The 22,710-nt window shown below is 35.6% G+C and overlaps 1 protein-coding gene across 1 annotated transcript; it reads right to left on the reverse strand.

Moving 5' to 3' along the window:
• Positions 1-11,743: 11,743 nt before the first annotated feature.
• Positions 11,744-12,684, reverse strand: LOC105097983 (DNA-binding protein inhibitor ID-3-like). Its single transcript, XM_064492616.1, has one exon. It carries the CDS (start codon positions 12,664-12,666, stop codon positions 12,307-12,309), a length of 360 nt encoding a protein of 119 aa, XP_064348686.1. The 5' UTR covers positions 12,667-12,684; the 3' UTR covers positions 11,744-12,306.
• Between the last annotated feature and the right edge of the window lie 10,026 nt (positions 12,685-22,710).

Below are 22,710 nucleotides of genomic sequence, written 5' to 3' on the forward strand. Positions count from 1 at the left end.
TTTAAATGAAGAAAATTTTTGAGAACTATAACTTTATTAGTAAGGGCAACATAATGATAGTGGTATCCCACAGTAGAAGAGGAGAAAGAAAAAAAGATTGTATTTAAGGAAATAATAACTGAGAAGTTCTCAAATCTGGGGAAGAAACTGGGTTATGAGTCCATGAAGCTAAGAGAACATTTAATTATCTCAGTGCAAAAAGGCCTTCTCCAAGACATAGTATAGTAAAACTGTCAAAAGTCAATGACAAAGAGAGAATTTTTAAGTCAGCCTAGGAATAAACAACTAACACAGAGCAACCAGAAAACAAGAGATAAAATGGCAGTACTAAGTTCTCATTCATCAACAATACACCTTAAATGTAAATGGACTTCATTCACCAATCAAAAGACACAGAGTAGCCGGATGGACGAAAAAACCAAGACCCAACAATATGCTGCTTCCAGAAGACTCACTTCAGCTTTACAGATAAACATAGATTCAAAGTGAAGGGGTGGAGGATGATACTCCAAGCAAATGGCAACTAAAAGAAAGTGCGTGTAGCCATACAAAATACAATTTAAGCCAAAAACAAATATGGACATTATTTAATGATAAAAGGGACAAGTCATCAAGAATATATAACAGTTATTAGGATATTTGCATCTAACATAGGAGCACCAAAACACATAAAGCAATTATAACAGAACTAAAGGCAGAAATTGACAGCATCACAGCAATTTTAGGGGGCTTTAAAACCCCACTTACATCAATAGATAAATCACCCAGATAGAAAGTCAACAAGAAAACAGCAGCCATAGTGAAATATTAGACTAGATGGATTTAATAGATTTACAAGGACTATTCTACATGGAGGCAACAAAATACACATTCTTCTCAAATGCACACTGAACATTCTAAAAGATGAACCATATGCTGGAATACAAAACAAGTCTCAATAAGCTTAAGACTAAAATCATATCATCCATCTTTCTGACCACAATGGTATGAAACTAGAAATCAACTACAAGAAAAAAGCTAGAAACTCACAAGTATGTGGAGACCAAACAACTATCGGGTCAATGAAATAATCAAAGGAGAAATCAAAAACTACCTGAAGACAAGTTAAAATGAAAATATAGTATATCAAAATCTATGCAATGCAGCAAAAGAGTACTAAGAAAGAAGTTTTAAAGCAAGACAGGCCTACCTCGAGAAATAAGAAAAATCTCAAACAATCTAATCTTATACACCTAAAGGAACCAGAAAAATAAGAACATTGCCCAGTCAGTATAGGGAAGGATAAAGATCAGAGAAGAAATAAACAAAATAGAAAAGAAAAAGACAGTAGAAAAAAAATCAATGAAACTAAGAGCTGGTTCTTTGAAAAGATAAACCAAACTGACAAACCTTTAGTTGGACTCACTAAGAAAAAAAAGAGAAAAGGTTCAGAAAAATAAAATTAGAATCAAAAGAGGAGATATTAGAACAGATACCATAGAAAAACAAAGGATTATAAGAGAATACAATGAACAGATAATGCCAAGAAACTGGATAACCTAGAAGAAATGAAAAAATTCTTAGAATTGTACAACCTTGAAAGACTGAATAATGAAAGGTGAACACACTGTTGTGTATAAAGAAGTCAGAATACAATATTATACACATGAAATTATATAATGTTATTTATATAATGTTATAAACCAATGTTACTTCAATTATATACATACATGTATGTATGTATGTGTGTGTGTGTGTGTATATATATATATCCACAGCCCATAAATCCAGCTCTAAAAATATATACTCAGGAATAAATTAGCAATTAGACATGGGCATAAAGATGTTCAAAACAGCATTACTTATAAAGCAAAAATTAGGAACAGAATATATGGCCAATAGTAAAGAAATCATCAATTATGATATATTAACTCAATGCAAATACACAGGCAGACATGAAAAACTGCATTTTCAAAGAATGCTTAATAATGTGAGACAATGCAATGACAGAATGATAAAATGGCAGAGACAAAAAGCAGTTGAAGAAAACAGAAAGAGAAACTAAGCTGAACAAAATACTATCCCCAAGGAAACAGTTAATGCTGAAAAAGACAATATAGTAAAATAAATGTGGTATTCCCACAGAAATTTGAGAGATTATCCAAAAACAAGATGCTTCCATAAAGAATCATCTTTAATATGCTCCTACTCTCACCATTTATGTCTAATCCACCACCATGATCAGTCAACTTTACACAAATATCTTTCAGATCTACTAATATCTTTCCATTACCAACATCCTGGTACAAACTATCATCATCTGTCTCCTGGACGAGTAATTAAAGTTCCTCATTCATTCTTGCCAATCCAACCCTAATGTGCTAAGGATACAGAGATGAGCAAAAGCAGGCATAATTTCCACCATCATGGAATTTATAATCTTGTTAGACAAACAGAAATGATTCAATTACATAAGAAAGAAGCAACTAACACTGTGTAGGAAAACTATAGAATGCTATGAGAGTGCTGACTTCCCAAAGGTCTCTGAAGAAAGACCAAACCTTTAACATGGTTGATGAAGCCCACAATGGAGTGGATCCTGCTTATCTTTCCAGCTTCATATTCCACCACCCTTCCATTTATACACCATTATGGAAGCACACAGGCCCCCTTTTTTTCCCATTTGCTTTAGTGCCCTGTGCTCTCTCATTCGCCATGGGACCTGTGTGCACACCATTTATTCTGTTTATAATACTCCTCTCCACACTTCTGTCCTTTCTAGTTAGCCTGACAGATTTCAGATTAAGCCACTTCTCCAAGGACCTGTTCTGACCTCCCAGAATTAAGTCAGCACCCTCACCCATTTGAACACTCTGATAGCATTCTATGGCTTGCTTACATGTTCTCCAATGAAATTACATTAGAAATCAACAAGAGAAAGAAATGTGAGGAAAAGAGACACTTGAGTGGCATAAGAAAACCAGAAAGAGGTGGTAGGGAATAGTGATGACATATTGTAAGCCAAAAGGAAGAGATTGGTTCAAGTAGTAGGGACTAGTCAACCATGTCAAATCCTACTGAGAGAATAAGGTAATGCTGAACACTTTCCACTGGATTAGCAACATAGAAGATTTTGTTGACCTTGGTCATTGTTGTCTCATTGGAGCTATGGTGGAATTCGTCAGATTAAGTTAGGTTGAAGAGTGAATGGAAGGTAAGTAAACGGAGATAGCAAGAGTACACAATTCTTTTGATCAATTTGCTGTGAAGGGAAAGAAACTGAGTAGGCAGCGGGAGAATATGGGATGTAACAGGTCAATTGTGTTATTTTAACTTTTTCTATCTTTATTTATTTTTGCCTGTTTGACTCTGTTTCCAAAAGATATGTTAAAGTGCCATTATGAATTTTGGTTATTTTTTCCCTACCTGTATATCTTAAGTAATTTTTTTGCTTTATTGCTATTAGCTCTTCTTGTTAGATTTTATCTTTTATTAATTTTAGTTTTCCCCTGAAATAGTACATCTTTTACCACTTGATTGTACTCAGTCAACTTTCTTGTCAGCATTGATAAGATTGATCACATTTTGACAGTCCTATTTAACAGGCAGCTTTTTTTTTAGATGAGTAAAAATAAAACATTTTATTTCAATGTGGAAACAATAGAAACATTTGGAAATACTAGACTAATTTAATCAGCAAAATATTTATGATATTTGTCAAATATAGCATTAAGATAGATGCCCTGGGTTTTTCTAATATTGTACAACTAATATTTATCAGTGGCCTACTATGTGCTAAACACTATGCTAGGTGTGCATGACTTGAAGAGATGTAGAGATGAATAAAATACTGTCTCTCTTCAAAGAACGCAGTGTAGCAGAAACAGATTAAAGTAGAATGTGGTAATCCCTTTCCTTTTCATGTATGCAGATACATTTCAGCCTAGAGGAAAAAGTGTGTTAGAATAGGATTTTAGAAGAAGTCAGTTTAAGCAGACTCTTGAAGAACAAATCAGGAAGACTAAAGAGAAAGAGACATTCTGAGCTAGAGTGATAAACCAACCCTGTTTGCCTGGCAAGGTTGGGTTGCAGGGGGTGGGGGAAACTTTCAGGGCTAAAACCAGGTAAATTCTAGACACACTAGGACAATTGGTCACACTGTTCTAAGCAGAAGGAACAACCTGGTTGAAAGGCAAAAGAAGATGTAGATATTTGGAGACCTAAAAAATTCCAAAGTATACATAAAGGAGACAAGCATAAATGAAAACTGAGGAAGCTAATCACTCTAAGGGTCATTTTGTGCTGTACAAAAGAGTCTGGAGTACAATTTTAAATCAATGGAGAACTACTGATGAGTTTTGCTCAAAGGAGTGAAATGTTCTGATTTGCCTTTGGAAAGATCATTCTGACTTTCCTGTGAAAGATAAATTAGAAATCTAAGACCAAAACTTGTGGTTGCCAAGGGGGCGGGGGGTGGGAAGGGATAGAATGGGATTTCAAAATTGCAGAATAGATAAACAAATTATACTGTATAGCACAGGGAAATATATACAAGATCTTAGGGTATCTCAGAGAAAAAAATGTGACAATGAATATATATATATATGTTCACGTATAACTGAAAAATTGTGCTCTACACTGGAATTTGACACTACATTGTAAAATGATTATAAATCAATAAAAATATTATAAATAAATAAATAAATAAAATATTACTTTAAATCCTAAAAAAAAAAAAAAAAAGAAATCTAAGACAAGAGGAAAGTGACCTGATTAGGAAGCTGCTATATTAATTCATGGGGGGGAAAAAAAAAGACAAACAGAAATATGGCAGCCTTAACAAGGATATAGAGGGAAAGATAAATTCAAGAAATATGTAGGCAGTCAAAACAATGGGATTCAAACACATATATGAAGGATCAATAATGACTCCCATCTGCTTTAATAAGCTCAGCAGGTGGAAGTTTCATTCATCAAGAATGGAAACACAAAAGAAAGAACAGACTTTGAGGTGGAGATGCTTGGAAAGGTGAAGATCATGAATTCTGTTTGATTTGTTGACTGTAGGACCCCCACAGAGGATATTAATCAAAGCAGCAGCAGGTATTTTCAATATAATTCTGATGCCCACGACTGAGCTTTAGGACAGAGACAAATAGAACCTCCAGGTTAGAGTGGTGTCAAGGGATGAAGGGATGAAGAGTTTCAAGAAGGAAGTGACTGATCAGTTTTGATGGCTGCAGAGAGATCAAAATAATAAGTTTGAAGTGTGTCCAAAGATCTTGGTGATTTGGAGTAAACTAGAGATCTTTTCCAGACCAGGACTAGTGTGGAGACGGTGACTAAAACTTTATGATAGTGAGTAAAAATGTCAAATATAAGTGGCTTTTTTATGGGTTTTTTGTTTGTTTCTTTCTTTTCATTCCTTTCCTAATTTGCTGAATGAATCAAACTTTATCTCTTTGTTTCTTATGACATAAATTATCCACCTTTATTTCTACCCTAGAAATGGTTTGCCTTTTTTATGACAAATATAACTGGCTTACTGAATGAGTTGGAATCAGTAGGGTACAAGCAAACAGCAATTTTATTCTTCTCAGGACTGTCTCCTTCAGTCTGTTCTATAAACCCAGTTCTTAACAACCCTGGATGAAATATCAGGTAAGTCTCATAGTTTCCTCAGTGAATCTTAGCCTATAAAAAATTTAATAACCATCTAATGAAATCTCATATTCAATTGAAAGCCCATCTCCTGCCAATGCCAGGCCTGCATCAGTCTGCCAATGGAGAAAGGTAGAGAGGTTAGCTTCTTCACTATGTTCCCACCCTGTTCCTTTACTCTTCTTTCATTACTGTGTTGTCCCTTGCTCCTCCAGGGTTGAAAGTGGGAAGATATAGAAATGGCTAATAAGCATACAAAAAGATGCTCAATGTCATTAGTCATTTGAGAGATGCACATGAAAACCACAGTGAGATATCACTTCACACACACCAGAATGGCTACAATCAAAAAGACAGATAATGTTAAGTGTTGATGACATTGTGGAGAAATTAGAACCTCCATACACTGATGATGGGAATGTGAAGTGGGACACATTTCCACTTTGGAAAACAGTTTGTCAACTTCCCAAAATGTTAAATGAAGAGCTACTATATGACCCAGCATTTCTACTCCTACATATATACCCAACAGAAATGAAACCTATGTCCACACAAAAACTTATACACAGCCGTTCATACAAGCATTAATCACAATAGCCACAAAGTGGAAACAACCCAAATATTTATCAACTGATGAACGGAGAAATAAAATACAGTAGGATTCATACAATGGAATATTATTCAGAAATAAAAAAAAATGAAGTACTGATACACACTATGACGTCACAGATAAAACATTGCACTAAGTGAAAAAGGTCACACACAGAGATGATATATTATATGATACTATTTATGTGAAATGTCCAGGAGAGGCAAATCTATAGAGACAGAAAGTAGAATAGTGGTTGCCTAGGGTTGGGAGGCAGAGGTGAGGGGAAGGCAGGAGTTAATGCTAATGAGTACAAGGTTTGTTTTAAAGGTGACAAAATGATCTAAAAATAGAGTATGGTGATGATTACATAACTCTAAATATATTAAACATGACTAAACTATGCACTTTAAATAGGTAAACTTTGTGGTATGTAAATTATATCTCAATAAATCTATTTAAAGGAAAACTGATTCATAATAGGCCAACAAAATGTAACATGCCCCAAAATATAGAAACTGTAGACATTATCTAAAGTTGAGAACAAATGCCCCCAAACCATTAACAATTTGGACATTTTAAATATCATTTTCTATAAAGTAGAAATCAAAACTGAAATCACAGACTACTTATAAATGATTGACAACTGAAACATTTTACAGGGAATAACAAAATATACAAGTTAGAGGGGAAGGATCACTCAAAGGACATTTTGTTCCTGTAGGTATATAAAATAAAAGACAAAATAAATTAATAAAGACAAAATGTTCAAATAAGAAAAAATATATAATATACTTATTAAAAATGTAGAGTAAATAAATACTACAAAACTATATAATTGAAAAGAACTAAACACACACAGAAAAAGTCTTTTGGCAAGTCTGAACAACATATAAGGGAAAGACATAGATATTAGGAAGGAGAAATAGGATATAATACTGTCTGAATCTTTCTGAAATACATATATTTCAAGAAAATATAAATTATGAAACATGGATTATAATCGGTTTAAAATATTAATGAGAACAATAATAGAGAAAAGAACAAAAAGGAAGTCAAAGATCACCTCACAAAAAAGCAGTAGCCTTAAGTAGTTTTTAAAGAAACTTCTATCAGACCTACCAAGAACAGATAACCTCTTCACTGGTTTTAAGTATGGGAGCAGAAAAAAGAATGGAAGCCTCCAAATCATTCCATAAGCCTGAACTGATAACAAGCTGGAACAAGGACGTTTTGCATACAATATCACATACACACACACACACACAAAATCTCTCTTTATAAATACAGAAAATTTTTCTTTAAAAAAAATTGACAAGCAAAATATAACAGAATTTCAGAACAAGAATAGAGGGTACTTTCATACAAATTCCTATGGTAAAAGATCAAAAAAAGAAAATCCATACAATTATCATGGTAAAGATGGTGGTAAAGAAATTTATCAGATTAATTCTGATGGTCATCTCAAATTCTGCACTGTTGACATCTGGGGCCAGATAATTTGTTGTAAGGGACTGTCCTATGCCTTATAGGATGTTTAGCAGAATCCTTGGACTTTTTCCATTAGATGCTAGTAGCATACCCTGTAGTCATAAAATCCAAGGATTAGCCCAGACATTGCCAATGTCTCTGAGATATTTGGACAGTCATGGCTGAGGAACACAATGCAGTGAGATCCTGAAGTGTTTTGATTAGGAGAGAAAAAGAGACTCAGATTTTGATGAAATTTTTTTTAAGTTCTATATTTTTAAAATAACAATTATTCCTTTAAAAAAAATACCAAAATGTGGAAAAATATAAAAAAGAAAATTAAAAACACACAAAATCCCACCACTCAGATTAACTTCTGTGAACATTTTTATGATCATCTTTCCTGGCATACAGACACAGTTAAATTGCATACATGGTAATGTGTAGTATATGTTTTCTCCTATAATCTTCTTTTCCACTCAAAACCTACTATGGACGTCTTTTGAGATCAACAATATTGGTCTATTTAAATAATTAAGTTTAATGCCGGCACAACAGCCCTCTTATGTAACTCACTAGGTCTCTACTGGTAGAAAACTAGGTTTCAAAATGTTCACTACTTATACATAGCATTGCAATTAAAATCTTTGAACAACCTGAGATTGAGTGACATTCTTTCACCTTCAACATTTCTGTGTATCTAGAATTTTGCCAGGACCCAAAGCCTTATAAAAGTGAATTAGACATAGATCTCGTCCCAAAGACATACACAAACTAGTAGAGAAACATGAGCACAGGACAAAATAAAATGCGTTTAGTGGCATAGAAATGCAAAGTGGAAATGTGAGCAAAAGATGAACAAAATATAACTGACTGGGGGTTAGGGATGGCTTCACAGTCACAGGTCTAGAAAGAGTCAGTATAAAAGTGAGTCTTGGCTCCTTTTTCTTCGTAATAACCATTTGTTTTAAATGCCTATTTCTCAATTCCCCCTGCTCCCTGTGCGCAGGCCATGGATAGCTTTTTCATCTTTATATACTCTGTATTTAGCACAGCGTCTCGTACCTACTGAATGGGGATATTTATTAGAAACTTTCCTGCCTGCAGAGCACTGTCCTAAAGAAAGAGAAGACAGAATCACATAGAAGTCAGTGTGCTATGGCTGCAAGTTTAAATTCCCTCCCAACTTTCCAAACTCAGAGACAGACCAGGAAACGGTGATGGGAAAGAGAGAGGAGAGGAAGAGAGAAAGGTAAGTTGCTATGTACTTCTCTATCTCTCTTTCTTCTCCAAAAAAGCTTATTCAGGAAGAAATCTGAATGGCTTCATCAATTCAGATGATGTAGAGAAGTATTTTAATTCTCCTTATGTTAGTCTATAATTAATATCCCTCCCAAATCCCCATCCACTGATTAGCAGGAGAAAAAAAAATGAGCTAAAGTTTCAATCTACTTTAAACGTAATACAATCTGACAATTTAAATATACTTTTAGAAAGCATTTGGTTCTATTGGATAAAATAATGCTTAATCACTCAGAAAGCCTCTGTTTCCCCTGAGTCTCCCCAAAGTAGGGTGGAAAGAGTGTGCTCCCAAACTCCTGGCATTGAGAAGGGACTCTAGCTTCATGCTGGTTCTTCCTGATGTGGCGGCTGCCACCTGCTGGTCTCTGGAGCACTCACGTCTGTGCACCTAATCACTGATAATGTTGCAGGATACCACTGCTAAATTGCCTAGTTAACATGGGGTCTAGATTTTTGGCAGGGTCAATGTTCCTGAATTGCTGACACTGTGCCAAGGATCCAGCTGCCTGCAGAACCCGAGTTTATTGCCACATCCTCCACTCTAAAAGTTGGCCCAGCAGTCCACACCACGTGATGGTTCAGTCAACTCACTCTGCTAGGGTAGGCCTAAGGCAGCCCACTAGGTTTCAATTGAGCATCCACAGCACACAAAACCTCAGGGCATCTTTGTTATGCTTAACCCCAGCACTTCTCTCTACTTTACCATAATGTGCTACATTTCTGTGGCTGAATCTTAAAGCTGACACATGGCAAATTCCTTATGGGATATCAGAGACCAATATTACCTCCATCTTATTTCTTTCCACATTTCTTTTATAAAAAAAAATTTTAATCTCCCTCTTTACAAATAGATGTCTCTCATGGAATAAAAAGCCCCAATCATGCCATCTTCATCTGCATCCTCATCTCCAATATTGTTGTGTCTGATGACTACAAAACCTGTACTCGTTTTACTTCACCCCCAGACCTTTAGCCTGGAAAGTTTAAGGAGGTTTGGAGATCAGAGGGAAACTGGGGGAAAAAAAAAAAAAAAAAAAAAAAACCTGTTTGATCAGAGCACATCATGCTGGCTTTGAATTCTCAGAGACATCCTTATTTATTTCTAAAATCTCATCATCATACTTAAGAATCACATCTTTTAAGCTTGACCATTCATTCAGCACACACTTACAAAGCAGCTATTATTTGCAAAGTACTCTGACAGGTACAATGTATAACCCATTGTTAGTTTCATACAGCTGCTGTAACAAATTGCCACAGACTTGGTGTCTTAAAACAACAGATTAATTATCTTACAGTTCTGGAGGTGTAGAGTCCAATATTGGGTCTTATGGATCTAAACATAAATTATTGGCAGAGCCACATTTCTTTTGGAGGCTCTAAGGGAAAGTCCATTTTCTTGCCTTTTCCAGTTTCTAGGGGCTGCCCTCCTTTTTAGGTTCATAACCCTCTTCCATCCTCAAAGCCAGCAGTGGTTAGTCAAGTTATTCTCATACTACATCATGCTACCTCTGACCCTCATGCTCCCCTCTTATGACTCTTCTGATTACATTGGGCCTAACTGGATAATCCAGTATAACATCCTCATCTCAAGATCTTTAATTTAATCCTATCTGCAAAGTTTTTTTATTTATTTGTTTGTTTTGCCATGTAAGGCAACAGAGTCACAAGTTCTGAGGATGAGATCACAAATATATATTTAAGGGTGAAGGGTGTCTTTATTCATCAATACCATACTCAACCAGACAGCCAGAAAGAAAGAATTCTTGGTGAATCAGAAGGCTATAAAAGATGTGGCTAGTTATTTTTCACTTTTTAAAAATGGAAAATAACAATTATACTACAAAAAAATACAGATTGCACATATGCAGCTCACTGAGTTTTCACAAAACAAACACACCAGGGTAACCACTACAGAGGACAAGTTATAGAACATCACCAACCTCCCAGAATCCCTCACCACCACAACATACCCTCTTCTAATTACTGTAACTCTCTACTCCAGAGGTTCAACACCATAGATTAGTTCTGTTTTTGAACAGGCAAACTGAATGATTCAGTTTGTTGCTTGTGTCTGGCTTCCTTCACTCAATACTGTTCATGAGATTCATCTCTGTTACTAAATGAAGCTGTGGCTAGTTCATTTTCCTTATTGTATAATATTCCATTGTATGACTATATTTCAATTTATTTATTCACTGTACAACTGAAAGACATTTGGGTTTTTCCAGCTTGGTCATATTTTAAATACTGCTGTAATAAGCATGCTTGTACATGTGTTTTGTTGCTTTTATACATATATTTCCATTAGCTTTTTTTACCAGGAGAATTTCTGGGTTATAATATATCTATATATCTATGTATCTCTTCAATTTCAATAGAGAATACCAGCTAATTTTTTAAGTGGCAGTATCAGTTTAGACCCTTACTAGCAATATATGACAGTTCCAGTTGCTTCTCATATTCACCAACTTTTACAATTAATAGTCTTTTTATTTTAGCCATTCTGGAGTATGTAGTATTGTCTCAATATTGTTTGCACTTCCCTGATGACTAAGAACATCATGTATCTTTTCATGTTTTATGACTACTTGGATATTCTCTTTTACAAAGTACCTGCTCAAGCCTTTCATCCATATTTATTTTGTGTTGACTTTTTTTTTACATTCTTTTTTAAAGTTATTTTTACATAGACGTATAACCAGTTTACAATGTTGTGCCAATTACTGGTGTATAGACTAATGTTTCAGTCATACATATACTCCTTTTCATATACTTTTTTTTTAAACTGTTTATTATGCAAAAAGTTAACTTTTATAAAAAGTTTAATATTCATTGCGTGGTTACAGAAAGTTACCTTCCTGCAAAAAAGGTACAAAAGCTAAATACTCTATTATAGAGTTCATAATCAGGGCAACAGAGCCTTTCTCCAAGGAGACCAGAAGACCAGCTCTACCGCTGCCTTGGCAGAGTTTGGAGAGCAGCCACCCTCCTCAACACACACACCTCCATATTCTGAAAGACAGTCTTTAAAACTTGAGGGGGGGTGGGGGGGGTGGGGGGGGGCTGGGGGAGGTTGCCCAGCTGGTGCCCAGAGCTAGCTCTGGCTCTTTAGGCCACCCAAGTTCACAGTCCTTCGCTCCCGGGCGCAAGTCCAGCCTCGAGGCAGGGGTTTGGGGAAGTCAAGTGGGCAGGGCGAGGTTGGGGCCCATCCATGCCCTCGGGCTTCCGGTCGCAGAGGGTCCCGGGGTCCCAGGCGGAACGGGCGCCAGCACCTGTGTTCTGGAGGCGCCAGGACGGCCAGGTCAGTGGCAGAAGCTCCTTTGGTCGCTGGAGATCACAAGTTCCGGAGCGAGGTCGGCTGTCTGGATGGGAAGATGCGGGCCGTCTGGGGGTCCAGGAGCCGGCTCCGCCAGGACCACCTGCAGGTCGAGGATGTAGTCGATGACGCGCTGCAGGATTTCCACCTGGCTAAGCTGAGTGCCTCGCGGGACCCCCGGTACCAGTTCGCGCAGAAGCGAGTAGCAGTGGTTCATGTCGTCCAGCAGGCTCAGCGGCTCCTCGACTCCCGGGCCCTTGCCGCGGCCCCGCGCGATGGCCAGGCTGCGTTCCGACAGGCAGCACACCGCCTCATAGCAGCCACGGACCGGACTTAGCGCCTTCATGTTGAAGAATGAGGTTGGAAATGCGGAAAGGAAGAGTTAAGGTAAGGAACCCCTTGAGCAGCTTGCAATCTCCTTTTCATATACTTTTTCATTATATATTACTACAAGATATTAAATACAGTTACCTGTGCTACACAGCAAAAACTTGTTTCAAACTCTCAATTTATCCCTTCCCATGCCCTTTCCACTGGATAACCATAAGTTTGTTTTCTATGTCTGTGACTCTGTTTCTGTTTTGTAAATAAATTCACTTGTGTCTTTTTTTCAGATTCCACATATAAGCAATCTCATACGGTATTTTTTCTTTGTCTTTCTGGCTTATTTCATTCAGAATGACAATCTCCAGGTCCATCCACATTGTTGCAAATGACATTATTTCATTCTTTTTTTATCACTGAGTAGTATTCCACTGTAGAAATATGCCACAACTTCTTTATCCAGGAATCTGTTGATGGACATTTAGGTCGTTTCCCTGTCTTGACTATTGTAAATAGTGTTTCTATGAACATTAGGGTGCATGTATCTCTCCAAATTAGACTTCCCTCCCAATATATGCCCAGGAGTGGCACAGCTGGATCATATGGTAAGTCTGTTTTCAGCTTTTTGAGGAATCTCCACACTGTTTTCCATAATGGCTGCACCAAACTACATTCTCACCAACAGGGTAGGAGGGTTCCCTTTTCTCCACACCCTCCCTTTCTCCACACATTTATCATTGTGGACCTTTGAATGATGTCCATTCTGACTGCTATGTGGTGACAACTTAATGTAGTTTTGATTTGCATTTCTCTGATAATTAGTGATATTGAGAATTTTTTCATGTACCTATTGGCCATTTGTATATCTTCACTGGAGAATTGTTTGTTTAGGTCTTCTGCCCGTTTTTGGATTGGATTGTTGCTTTTTTAATTATTCAGTTGTATGAGCTGTTTATATATTTTGGAAATTAAACCTTTGTCAGTCTCACCATCTACAAATACTTTCTCCCATTCCATAGACTGTCTTTTTGTTTTGCTTAGAGTCTCCTTTGTCCTGCAAAAGCTTCTAAGTGTAATTAGGTCCCATTTGTTTATTTTTGCTTTTATTTCTATTGCCTGGGTACACTGTCCTAGGAGAACATTGCTAAGATTTATGTCAGATTTATGTTCTTCTAGTAGGTTTATAGTGTCTTGTCTTATATTTAAGTCTTTAAGCCATTTTGAGTTTATTTCTGCATAGGGTATGAGGGAGTGTTCTGACTTCATTGATTTACATGCAGCTGTCCAGTTTTCCCAACACCACTTGCTGAAGAGAGTGTCTTTTCTCCAATGTATATTCTTGCCTCCTTTGTCAAAGATTAATTGACCATAAGTCTCTGGGTTTATTTCTGGGCTCCCTATTCAGTTCCATTGATCCATATGTCTGTTTTTGTGCCAATACCACTCTGTTTTGATTACTATAGCTCTGTAGTACTGTCTGAAGTCTGAGAAGGTTGTTCCTCTAGCTTCATTCATTTTCTTTAGTATTGCTTTGACAATTCTGGGTCTTTTGTGATTCCATATAAATTTGAGGATTATTTGTTCTAGTTCTCTGAAAAATGTCCTGGGTAATTTGATAGGGATCACATTAAATCTGTAGATTGCTTTGGGTAGTATGGCCATTTTAACAATATTAATTCTTCCAATCCAAGAGCATGGAATATCTTTACATTTCTTTAAATCAACTTTAATTTCCCTAATCAATGTTTTGTAGTTATCCACATACAAGTCTTTCATTTACCTCCAGGGTCAGATTTATTCCTAGGTATTTTATTACTTTGGGTGCCATTTTAAAAGGGATTGTTTCTTCACTTTCCTTTTCTGATATTTCATTGTTAGTGTAAAGAAATGCAACTGATTTCTATATGTTAATCTTGTATCTTGCTACTTTGCCAGGTACTTTTATCAAGTCTAGTAGTTTTTGTGAGGAGTCTTTAGGGTTTTCTATATATAGGATCATATCATCCACATATAATGACAATTTTACCTCTTCCCACCCAGTTTGGATCCTTTTATTTCTTTTATTTATCTGATTGCTATGGCTAGGACTCCCAATAGTATGTTCAATAGAAGTGGTGAGAGTGAGCATCCTTGCCTTGCTCCAGATTTTAGCAGGAAGGCTTTCAAATTTTCACCATTGAGTATTATGTTGACTGTGGGTTTGTCATAAATAACTGTTATTACATTGAGGTATGTTCCCTCTATACCCACTTTGGTAAGAGTTTTGATCATAAATGGGTGTTGAATTTTATCAAATGTTTTTTCTGCATCTATTGATGTGATCATGTGATTTTTGTCCTTTCTTTTGCTGATATGGCATATCACATTGATTGATTTGCATATGCTGAACCATCCTTGTGTCCTTGGGGTAAAGTCAAATTGATCATAGTGTATGACATTTTTTTATGTGTTGCTGGATTCTATTTGCAAATATTTTGTTCAGGACTTTTGCATCTATGTTCATCAAGGATACTGGCCTGTAATTTTCCTTTTTTGGTAGTGTCTTTGCCTGGTTTTGGTATCAGGGTGATGGTGGCTTCACAGAATGAGTCTGGGAGTATTCCCTCCTCTTCAGTCTTTTAGAAGAGTTTGAGAAGGAGATCAGTGTGAGTTTTTCTTTGTATGTTTGGTAGACTTCACCAGTGAAGCCATCTGGTCCTGGACTTTGGTTTGCAGGGAGTTTCTTTATTGCAGATTTTATTTCACTTCTAGTGATTGGTCTTTTCAAATTATCTAATTCTTCTTGATTCAGTCTTGGTGGACTGTATGTTCTAGACTCTTGACCATTTATTCTAGGTTGTCCAATTTGTTGACTGTTGTTCAGAGTGTCCTCTTATGGTTTTTTGTATTTCAGTAGTGATGGTTGTAATTTTTCCATTTTCATTTCTATTTTGTTTATTTGTGTCCTCTCTCTTTTCATCCTGGTGAGCCTGGCCACAGGTTTGTCAATTTTGTTTACTCTTTCAAAAAACCAGCTCTTGGTTTAAATGATTTTTTTTCCAGTGTTTCCCTTTATTTATTTCTTCCCTGATCTTTATCATTTATTTCCTTCTGCTAACCTTAGGTTGGTGCAGGGATTTTTAGTTTGTGTATTCCTAGATGAATAATGCCCACTGTTAAAATGAGATGAGGTTCAGAAGAGATTAACAGAAAAAGAAAAGAAGGTATTCAGCCACTCAGAAGTGAAGACCTTAAAAGACTGTACTGATTATTGCTGTATAAGACATGACTTACAGGAGAACTGAAACCATATCCAAGGAAAGTAATCTTTTAAATAGATGGTAGGAATGAAAAATATGACCACAAAATTCATTGAAAGCAACAATAAGTAAAACACTTCAGCAAAGTAAAAAATGAAATGTAAGTACAGTAGTCAAATCTTGATCAAAAGCTAATGAAAGAACTTTATAATGAAAGAACTTTAAGCTTTTTCTTATTACTGATATTAATGAAAATCCTGAGAGAGCACATGTTGTAAAAGATTATTTCCCAGCATAATTTTTCTAAATATTAAATATTCAATTTCTAAAAGAGATTTAAACAGCATTTTTCCCTCTGGGATTAATATACCATAATAAGATTTATGATGGGTAAAATAAATGGATTTCTTTTTCAAAATGGGAGAATGGTCAGAAGATCAAGATGGCAGAGTAGGAAGACCCTTAAGTCATCTCTTCCCACAGACAAACAGAAGTTACAACTATTTACAGAGGAATGATTTGTGACAATGACCTAAATATTAGCAGAAAGATTTTCCACAACTAAAGAAATAAAGGAGCCACAATAAGACAGGTAGGTAAGGCAGAGACATGGTATAGCCAGGACCCACACTCCCAGGTCATCAATCCACAAATGGGAGAGAAATCATAACTATAGAGGTCATCCCCAAGGAGTGAGGGGTCTGAGCCACACATCAAGCCACCCAGCCTGGGGTTCCTGCACTGCGAAGACAAACCCCCAGAAAGTCAAGCTGTAAAAACCAGCAGGGATGTGGGAAAGACAGATGGCTATAGAAAAACAGAGACTCTGTTCTTAAAGAATATGTGCAAAATTTCACATGTTCCAAGTTCTAGCATAGAGGCAGTAGTTTAAAAGGTGCTTATGTAAGACACACTTGATTTTGCAGAGCTTCCCAGAAAGGCAGGAGGCAGTTGGGATGCCTCTGGAGACTGAGGTGCTGGTGGCAGCAATTTGGGGGATCTTTTTCCACTGCATTGACATCAGTGCTGGCAAGTTCCACTTTGGAATCCTCCCTCTAGCCTATTAGCACTATCCAGAGCACCAGCAGGCAACAGCAGCCATGCAGGGAGTCAGGCAGGCCCACTAATGAAGCCGTTAAACAAAATGAAAATAAGCAACATTCCCAATAAAGAGTTCAAAATAATGATCGTAAAGATGCTCAACAATCTGAAGAAAAGAACAGATCAACACAGTGAGAATGTCAACAAAAGTTAGGGGGGGAAGGAAACAATGAGAAGAAAAGAACACAAAACTAAAATAAAAATACACTAAAGGGAATCAAAGGTAGATCAGATGATACAAAAGAATGGACCAGCAATCTGGAAGACACAGTAGTGGAAATCAGTGAAGCTGAACAGGAAAAAGGAAAAAAATGTTTAATAAAGATACTTTAAGAGACCTCTAGGACAACATCAAACATACTAATATTTGCATTATAGGGGTCAAAGAAGGATAATAAAGAGAAAGAAGTAGAGAACATAACTGAAAAAAATAATAGCTGAAAACTTCCATATCCTGAGAAGGAAATAGACATCCAGGTCCAGGAAGCACAGAGAATCCCAAACAAGATTAACCCAAAGAAGCCCACACCAAGACACATTACAATAAAAATAGCAAAAATTATACGTAGAGAGAGACTCTTAAAAGCAAGAGAAAATCAACTAGTTACACAAAAAATAACTCCCATTAGACTGTCAGCTGACTTTCAGCAGAAACTCTGCAGGACAGGAGAGAGTGGCATGATCTATTCAAAGTGGTGAAAGGAAAAAAACCTACAACTAAGAATACTCTACCCAGCTATTGGTACGAAAACAGACAAATGGATCAATGGAACAGAATAGGTAGCCCAGAAATGAACCCACAAACTTTTGGTCAATTAATCTTTGACAAAGGAGGCAAGAACGTACAATAGAATAAAGACAGTCTCTTCAGCAAATGGTGCTGGGAAAACTGGACAGTAGCATGTAGATCAATGAAGCTAGAATACTCCCTGACACCATACACAAAAGTAAACTCAAAATGGATTAAAGACTTAAACATAAGACAAAACACAATAAAACTCCTAGAAGAAAATATAGGCAAAACATTATCTCACATACATTTGAGCAGTATTCTCCTAGGGCAGTCTATCCAAGAAATAGAAATAAAAGCAAAAATAAACAAATGGGACCTAATTAAACTTAATGATAAATGGATCAATAGAACAAGATGATGTAACACTTGTAAATATATATGCACCCAACACAGGAGTCTCTAAATACATAAGGCAAATTTTAACTGACATAAAGGGGAAAATGACAGTAATACAATAATAGTAGGGGACTTTAAAACTCCACTTAAATCAATGGATAGATCATCCAGGTAAAAAGTCAATAAGGAAACATAGGCCTTAAACAACACATTAAATAAGATTGTCTTAAGAAGTATATAAAGAACACTCCATTCAAATATAGCAGAATACACATTTTTTTCAAGTGCCCAAGAAACATTCTTGAGGATAGATCACATGCTATGCCACAAAAGAAGTCTCATCAAATTTAAGAAAACTGAAATTATATCAAACATCTTTTTCCAGCCATAACAGAACAATACTACAAAATAACTACAAAAAAAAAAAAAAAAACTAGGAGAAATATAAACATGTTGTCTAAATAATATTTTACTAAACAACCAGCAGCTACTGAAGAAATCAGAAGAAATTTTTAAAATATCTTAAGACAATTGAAAGTGGAAACACAACATTCCAAACCTGAAATGTAGCAAAAGGGGTTTTAAGAGAGAGGTCTATAGCAAAACAGGCCTACCTAAGGAAATAAGAAAAATCTCAAATAAACAATCTAAACTTACACCTACAGGAACTAGAAAAAGAAGTACAAATAAAACTCAAAGTATGTAGAAGGAAAAAAATCATAACCTCAGAGTAGAAATAAATGAAATACAAACTAAAAAACAACAGAAAAGATCAATGAAACTAAGGGCTGGGTTTTTTTGAAAAGATAAAATTGATCATCTCTAGCCAAACTCATCAAGAAAAAAAAAAAGAAAGCCCAAATAAATAAAATCAGTAATGAAGGAAGTTATAATAACATCACAGATATAAAAAGTATCATAAGAGAAGACTACAAACAATTATATGCTAAAAATTTGGATAACATAGGAAAATGGATAAATTCCTAGAAATGTAAAATCTTCCAAGACTGAATCAGAAAGAAATAGAAAATATAAAGAGACCAGTTACTAGATCTGAAATTAAATCAGTAATCAAAAACACCCAACAAACAAAATTCCAGGACCACACAGGTGAATTCCACCAAACGTTTAAAGAAAATTCAACACCTCTTCTTCTCAAGTTACTCCAAAGAACTGAAGGAATGCTCCCTAAATCATTCTATAAAGTCAGCATCACACTGATACCAAAACCAATGACACCACAAAAAAGGAAAATTACAGGCCAGTATCAGTGATGAACATAAATGAAAAAAAAAAAAACCCTCAAAAAATATTAGCAAACTAAACCCAACAATGCATTGAAAGGATCATGCACGACAATCAAGTGAAATTTATACCAGGAATGCAAGGATGGTTGAATATCCACAAATCAGTCAATGGGATACACCAATTAACAAAGAATCAGTATCATAGGATCATCTCAATAGATACAAAAAACACTTTTAACAATACTTAATGTCCACTTATTTAAAAAAAAACAAATTCCACCAAGTGGGCACAGAGGAACATAACTCGGTATAATAAACGCTATATATGACAAATCCACAGTCAACATCATTCTCAGTGGTGAAAAGCTGAAAGTGTTTCCTCTGAGATCAGGAACAAGACAAAGATGCTCACTCTCACCACTTTTATTCAACATAGTATTGAAACTTCAGACCACAGCAATCAGACAAGAAAAAGAAATAAAAGGCATCCAAGTAGGAAAGGAAGACATGAAACTGTCATTGTATGCTAACTGCATTCCACTATACACATACAATGCTAAAGACTCCAGCAACAGACTGTTTGAACTAATAAATAAATAAGTTGCAATATTAATATACAGAAATCTGCTGCACTTCTATACACTAATAAGGAACTATCACAAAGAGAAATTAAGAACACAATCCCCTTTACAACTGAATCATAAGAATAACGTACTAGGAATAATTCTAACCAAAGAGATAAAAGACCTGTACTCTGAAAACTATAAAACACCGGTAAAAGAAATTGAAGATAACACAAACAAATAGAAAGACATATCAATCACATGGGTTGGAAGAATTAATATTGTTAAAATGTCCATACTAAGCAAGGCAATCTACAGATTCAATGCAATCCCTATTAAAATACTAATGGTATATTTCACAGGACCAGAACAAATAATCCCAAAATGTGTATGGAACCACAAAAGACCCAAAAAAGCCAAAACAATCTTAAGAAAGAAGAACAAAGCTAGAGATATCATCCTCCCTGATTTCAAACTATACTATGAAGCTACAGTGATCAAAACGGTATGGTATTGGCACAAAAACACACATAGATCAATGGAACAGAATACAGCTGACCTTTGAACAATGTGGGTTTGAACCGTTTGGGTCTACTTATGTGCATATTTTTTCAATTATAAATAGTACAGTACTATGCAATCTTGTATTGGTTAAATCTATGGATGTGGAACTACAGATACAGAGGCATCAAGTTTCAGAGGGCTGATTATAATTTATAAACAAACTTTTGACTGTGTGGAGGGTCAGTGCCCCTCAATCCCACATTGGTCAGGCATCAACTGTGGTCAGCCCAAAAAATAACCCATGCTGATGTAGTCCATTAATCTATAACAAAGGAAGCAAGAATACACAATAAAAAAAGAAAGTCCTTTCAATAAACAGTGTTGGGAAAACTGGACAGCTACATACAAAAGAATGAATCTAGATCTGTTTCTTGTAGTATATACAAAAATAAACTCAAAATAGATTTAAGACTTAAATGTAAGAAATGAAACTTCTAGAAGGAAACACAGGTAGTATGCTCTTAGCAATATATTTTTTTGGATCTGTCTCTCCAGGAAAAGGGAGACAAAAGCAAAAATAAATAAATGGGACCACATCAAAATAAAGCTTTTGCACAGTGAAAGAAGCCATCAACAATCAAAAAGGCAGCCTATTAGGTAGGAGAAGATATTTGCATATAACATATCTGATAAGGAGTTAATATCCAAAATATATGAAGAACTCATACCACTCAATATTAAAAAACCCAATTTAAAAATTGGCAGAGGACTTCAATAGGTATTTTTCCAAAGAGTACATGTAGACATCACTAATCATCAGGGAAATAAAAATCAAAGCCATAATGAGATATCACCTCACACCTGCTGGAATAGCTATCACCAAAAAAACAACAAATAACAAGTATCAGTAAGGAAACGGAGAAAAAAGAACGCTTGTGTACTGTTGGTGAAACTGTAAACTGGTACAGCCACAGTATGGACTCAAAAAATTTAAAATAAAACTACCGTACAATCCAGCAATTTTACTTCTGGTTATTTATCAAAGAAAACAAAAACAAAAAATTTTAAATATATATACATCTCTATATTCACTGCAGCATTATTTATAACAGCCAAGATATGGAAGCAATCTAAATGACAGATGAATGTATAAAGAAAATGTGATATTTATATATATAATGGAATATTAGCCATAAAAATGAATGAAACCTTGCCATTGCAAAAATAGGGATGAATCTAGAGGGTATTATGCTAAGTGAAGTAAGTTAGACAAAGAAAAACAAGTATCATATGAGCTCACTTACATGCGGAACCTAAAAAAAAAACTATGAAACAAAACAAAACCACTCATAGATACAGAGAACAAATGGCTGGTTGCCAGACAGGAGGGGGTGGGGGATGTAAAAATAGGTAAAAGGAATTAAGAAGTATAAACTTCCAGTTAGAAAGTAAATAAGTAACAGGGAAGTATTATACAGCATAAACAGTATCGTCAATAGTACTATAACAATATTGTCAATAGTACATAACTTTGTATGTGAACATATGATTACTAGAATTATCATGGTGATCACTTCATAATGTTTTTAAATGTCAAATCACTATGCTGTATATCTAAAATTAACATAATATTGCATATCAGCTATATTTCAATAAAAAATAAATAAAACTCTAATTCAAAAATAAATAAATAGAGAAATAGATAAATTTTTTTAAATGAGAGAAAAGTCAATGTGAAAGTGATGTGGAGAAGAAGCAGCAATATGCTATTTCTACTACAGACATGTTCTTGCCAGATCAATTTTAGAAAAGAGACACATGGAAGTTCGGGACCTGGCCGAAACTACCTTAAAATTATATATACATGTGTATCTCCTGCAAAGTCACTGTATATCATCAGGGGTGTGCCTACCTTATTTAAAATAGCTTTCCTAGAATATAAACTCTATGAATCCAGGACTTGGTATGGTTTTGTTCATTTCTTGTGTTAAGGAGAAAGGAGAGTTAGTTTGGTTACTGGTTCCCCAGGTCTTTCCTGTGCATCAACCCTCCTCTCCTCATATCTCTCCCTCCCCGCGTATCAATCCCACCACACAGCTCCCCTCTCCAGCTTCCAGGAATTGCTCTCCACCCTTGCCCCTTCAAGCCTAAATGTGGTAATGGCACAAGTATTGCTAGCCCTGATGTCATTTGTTCATTTTTGTAAATCCAACCAACATCTTTCATAATTTGAATGTGCCAGACGTTTTCTGTCAAGATCTTGCAAATATTCAATAAATATTT

Source organism: Camelus dromedarius, chromosome 12 (assembly GCF_036321535.1).
Source record: "Camelus dromedarius isolate mCamDro1 chromosome 12, mCamDro1.pat, whole genome shotgun sequence".
In the NCBI taxonomy this organism is placed as follows: domain Eukaryota; kingdom Metazoa; phylum Chordata; class Mammalia; order Artiodactyla; family Camelidae; genus Camelus; species Camelus dromedarius.

Coding starts and splice junctions, on each gene's coding strand:
- LOC105097983 (XM_064492616.1), bottom strand. CDS start 12,666: ATGAAGGCGCTAAGTCCGGTCCGTGGCTGCTATGAGGCGGTGTGCTGC.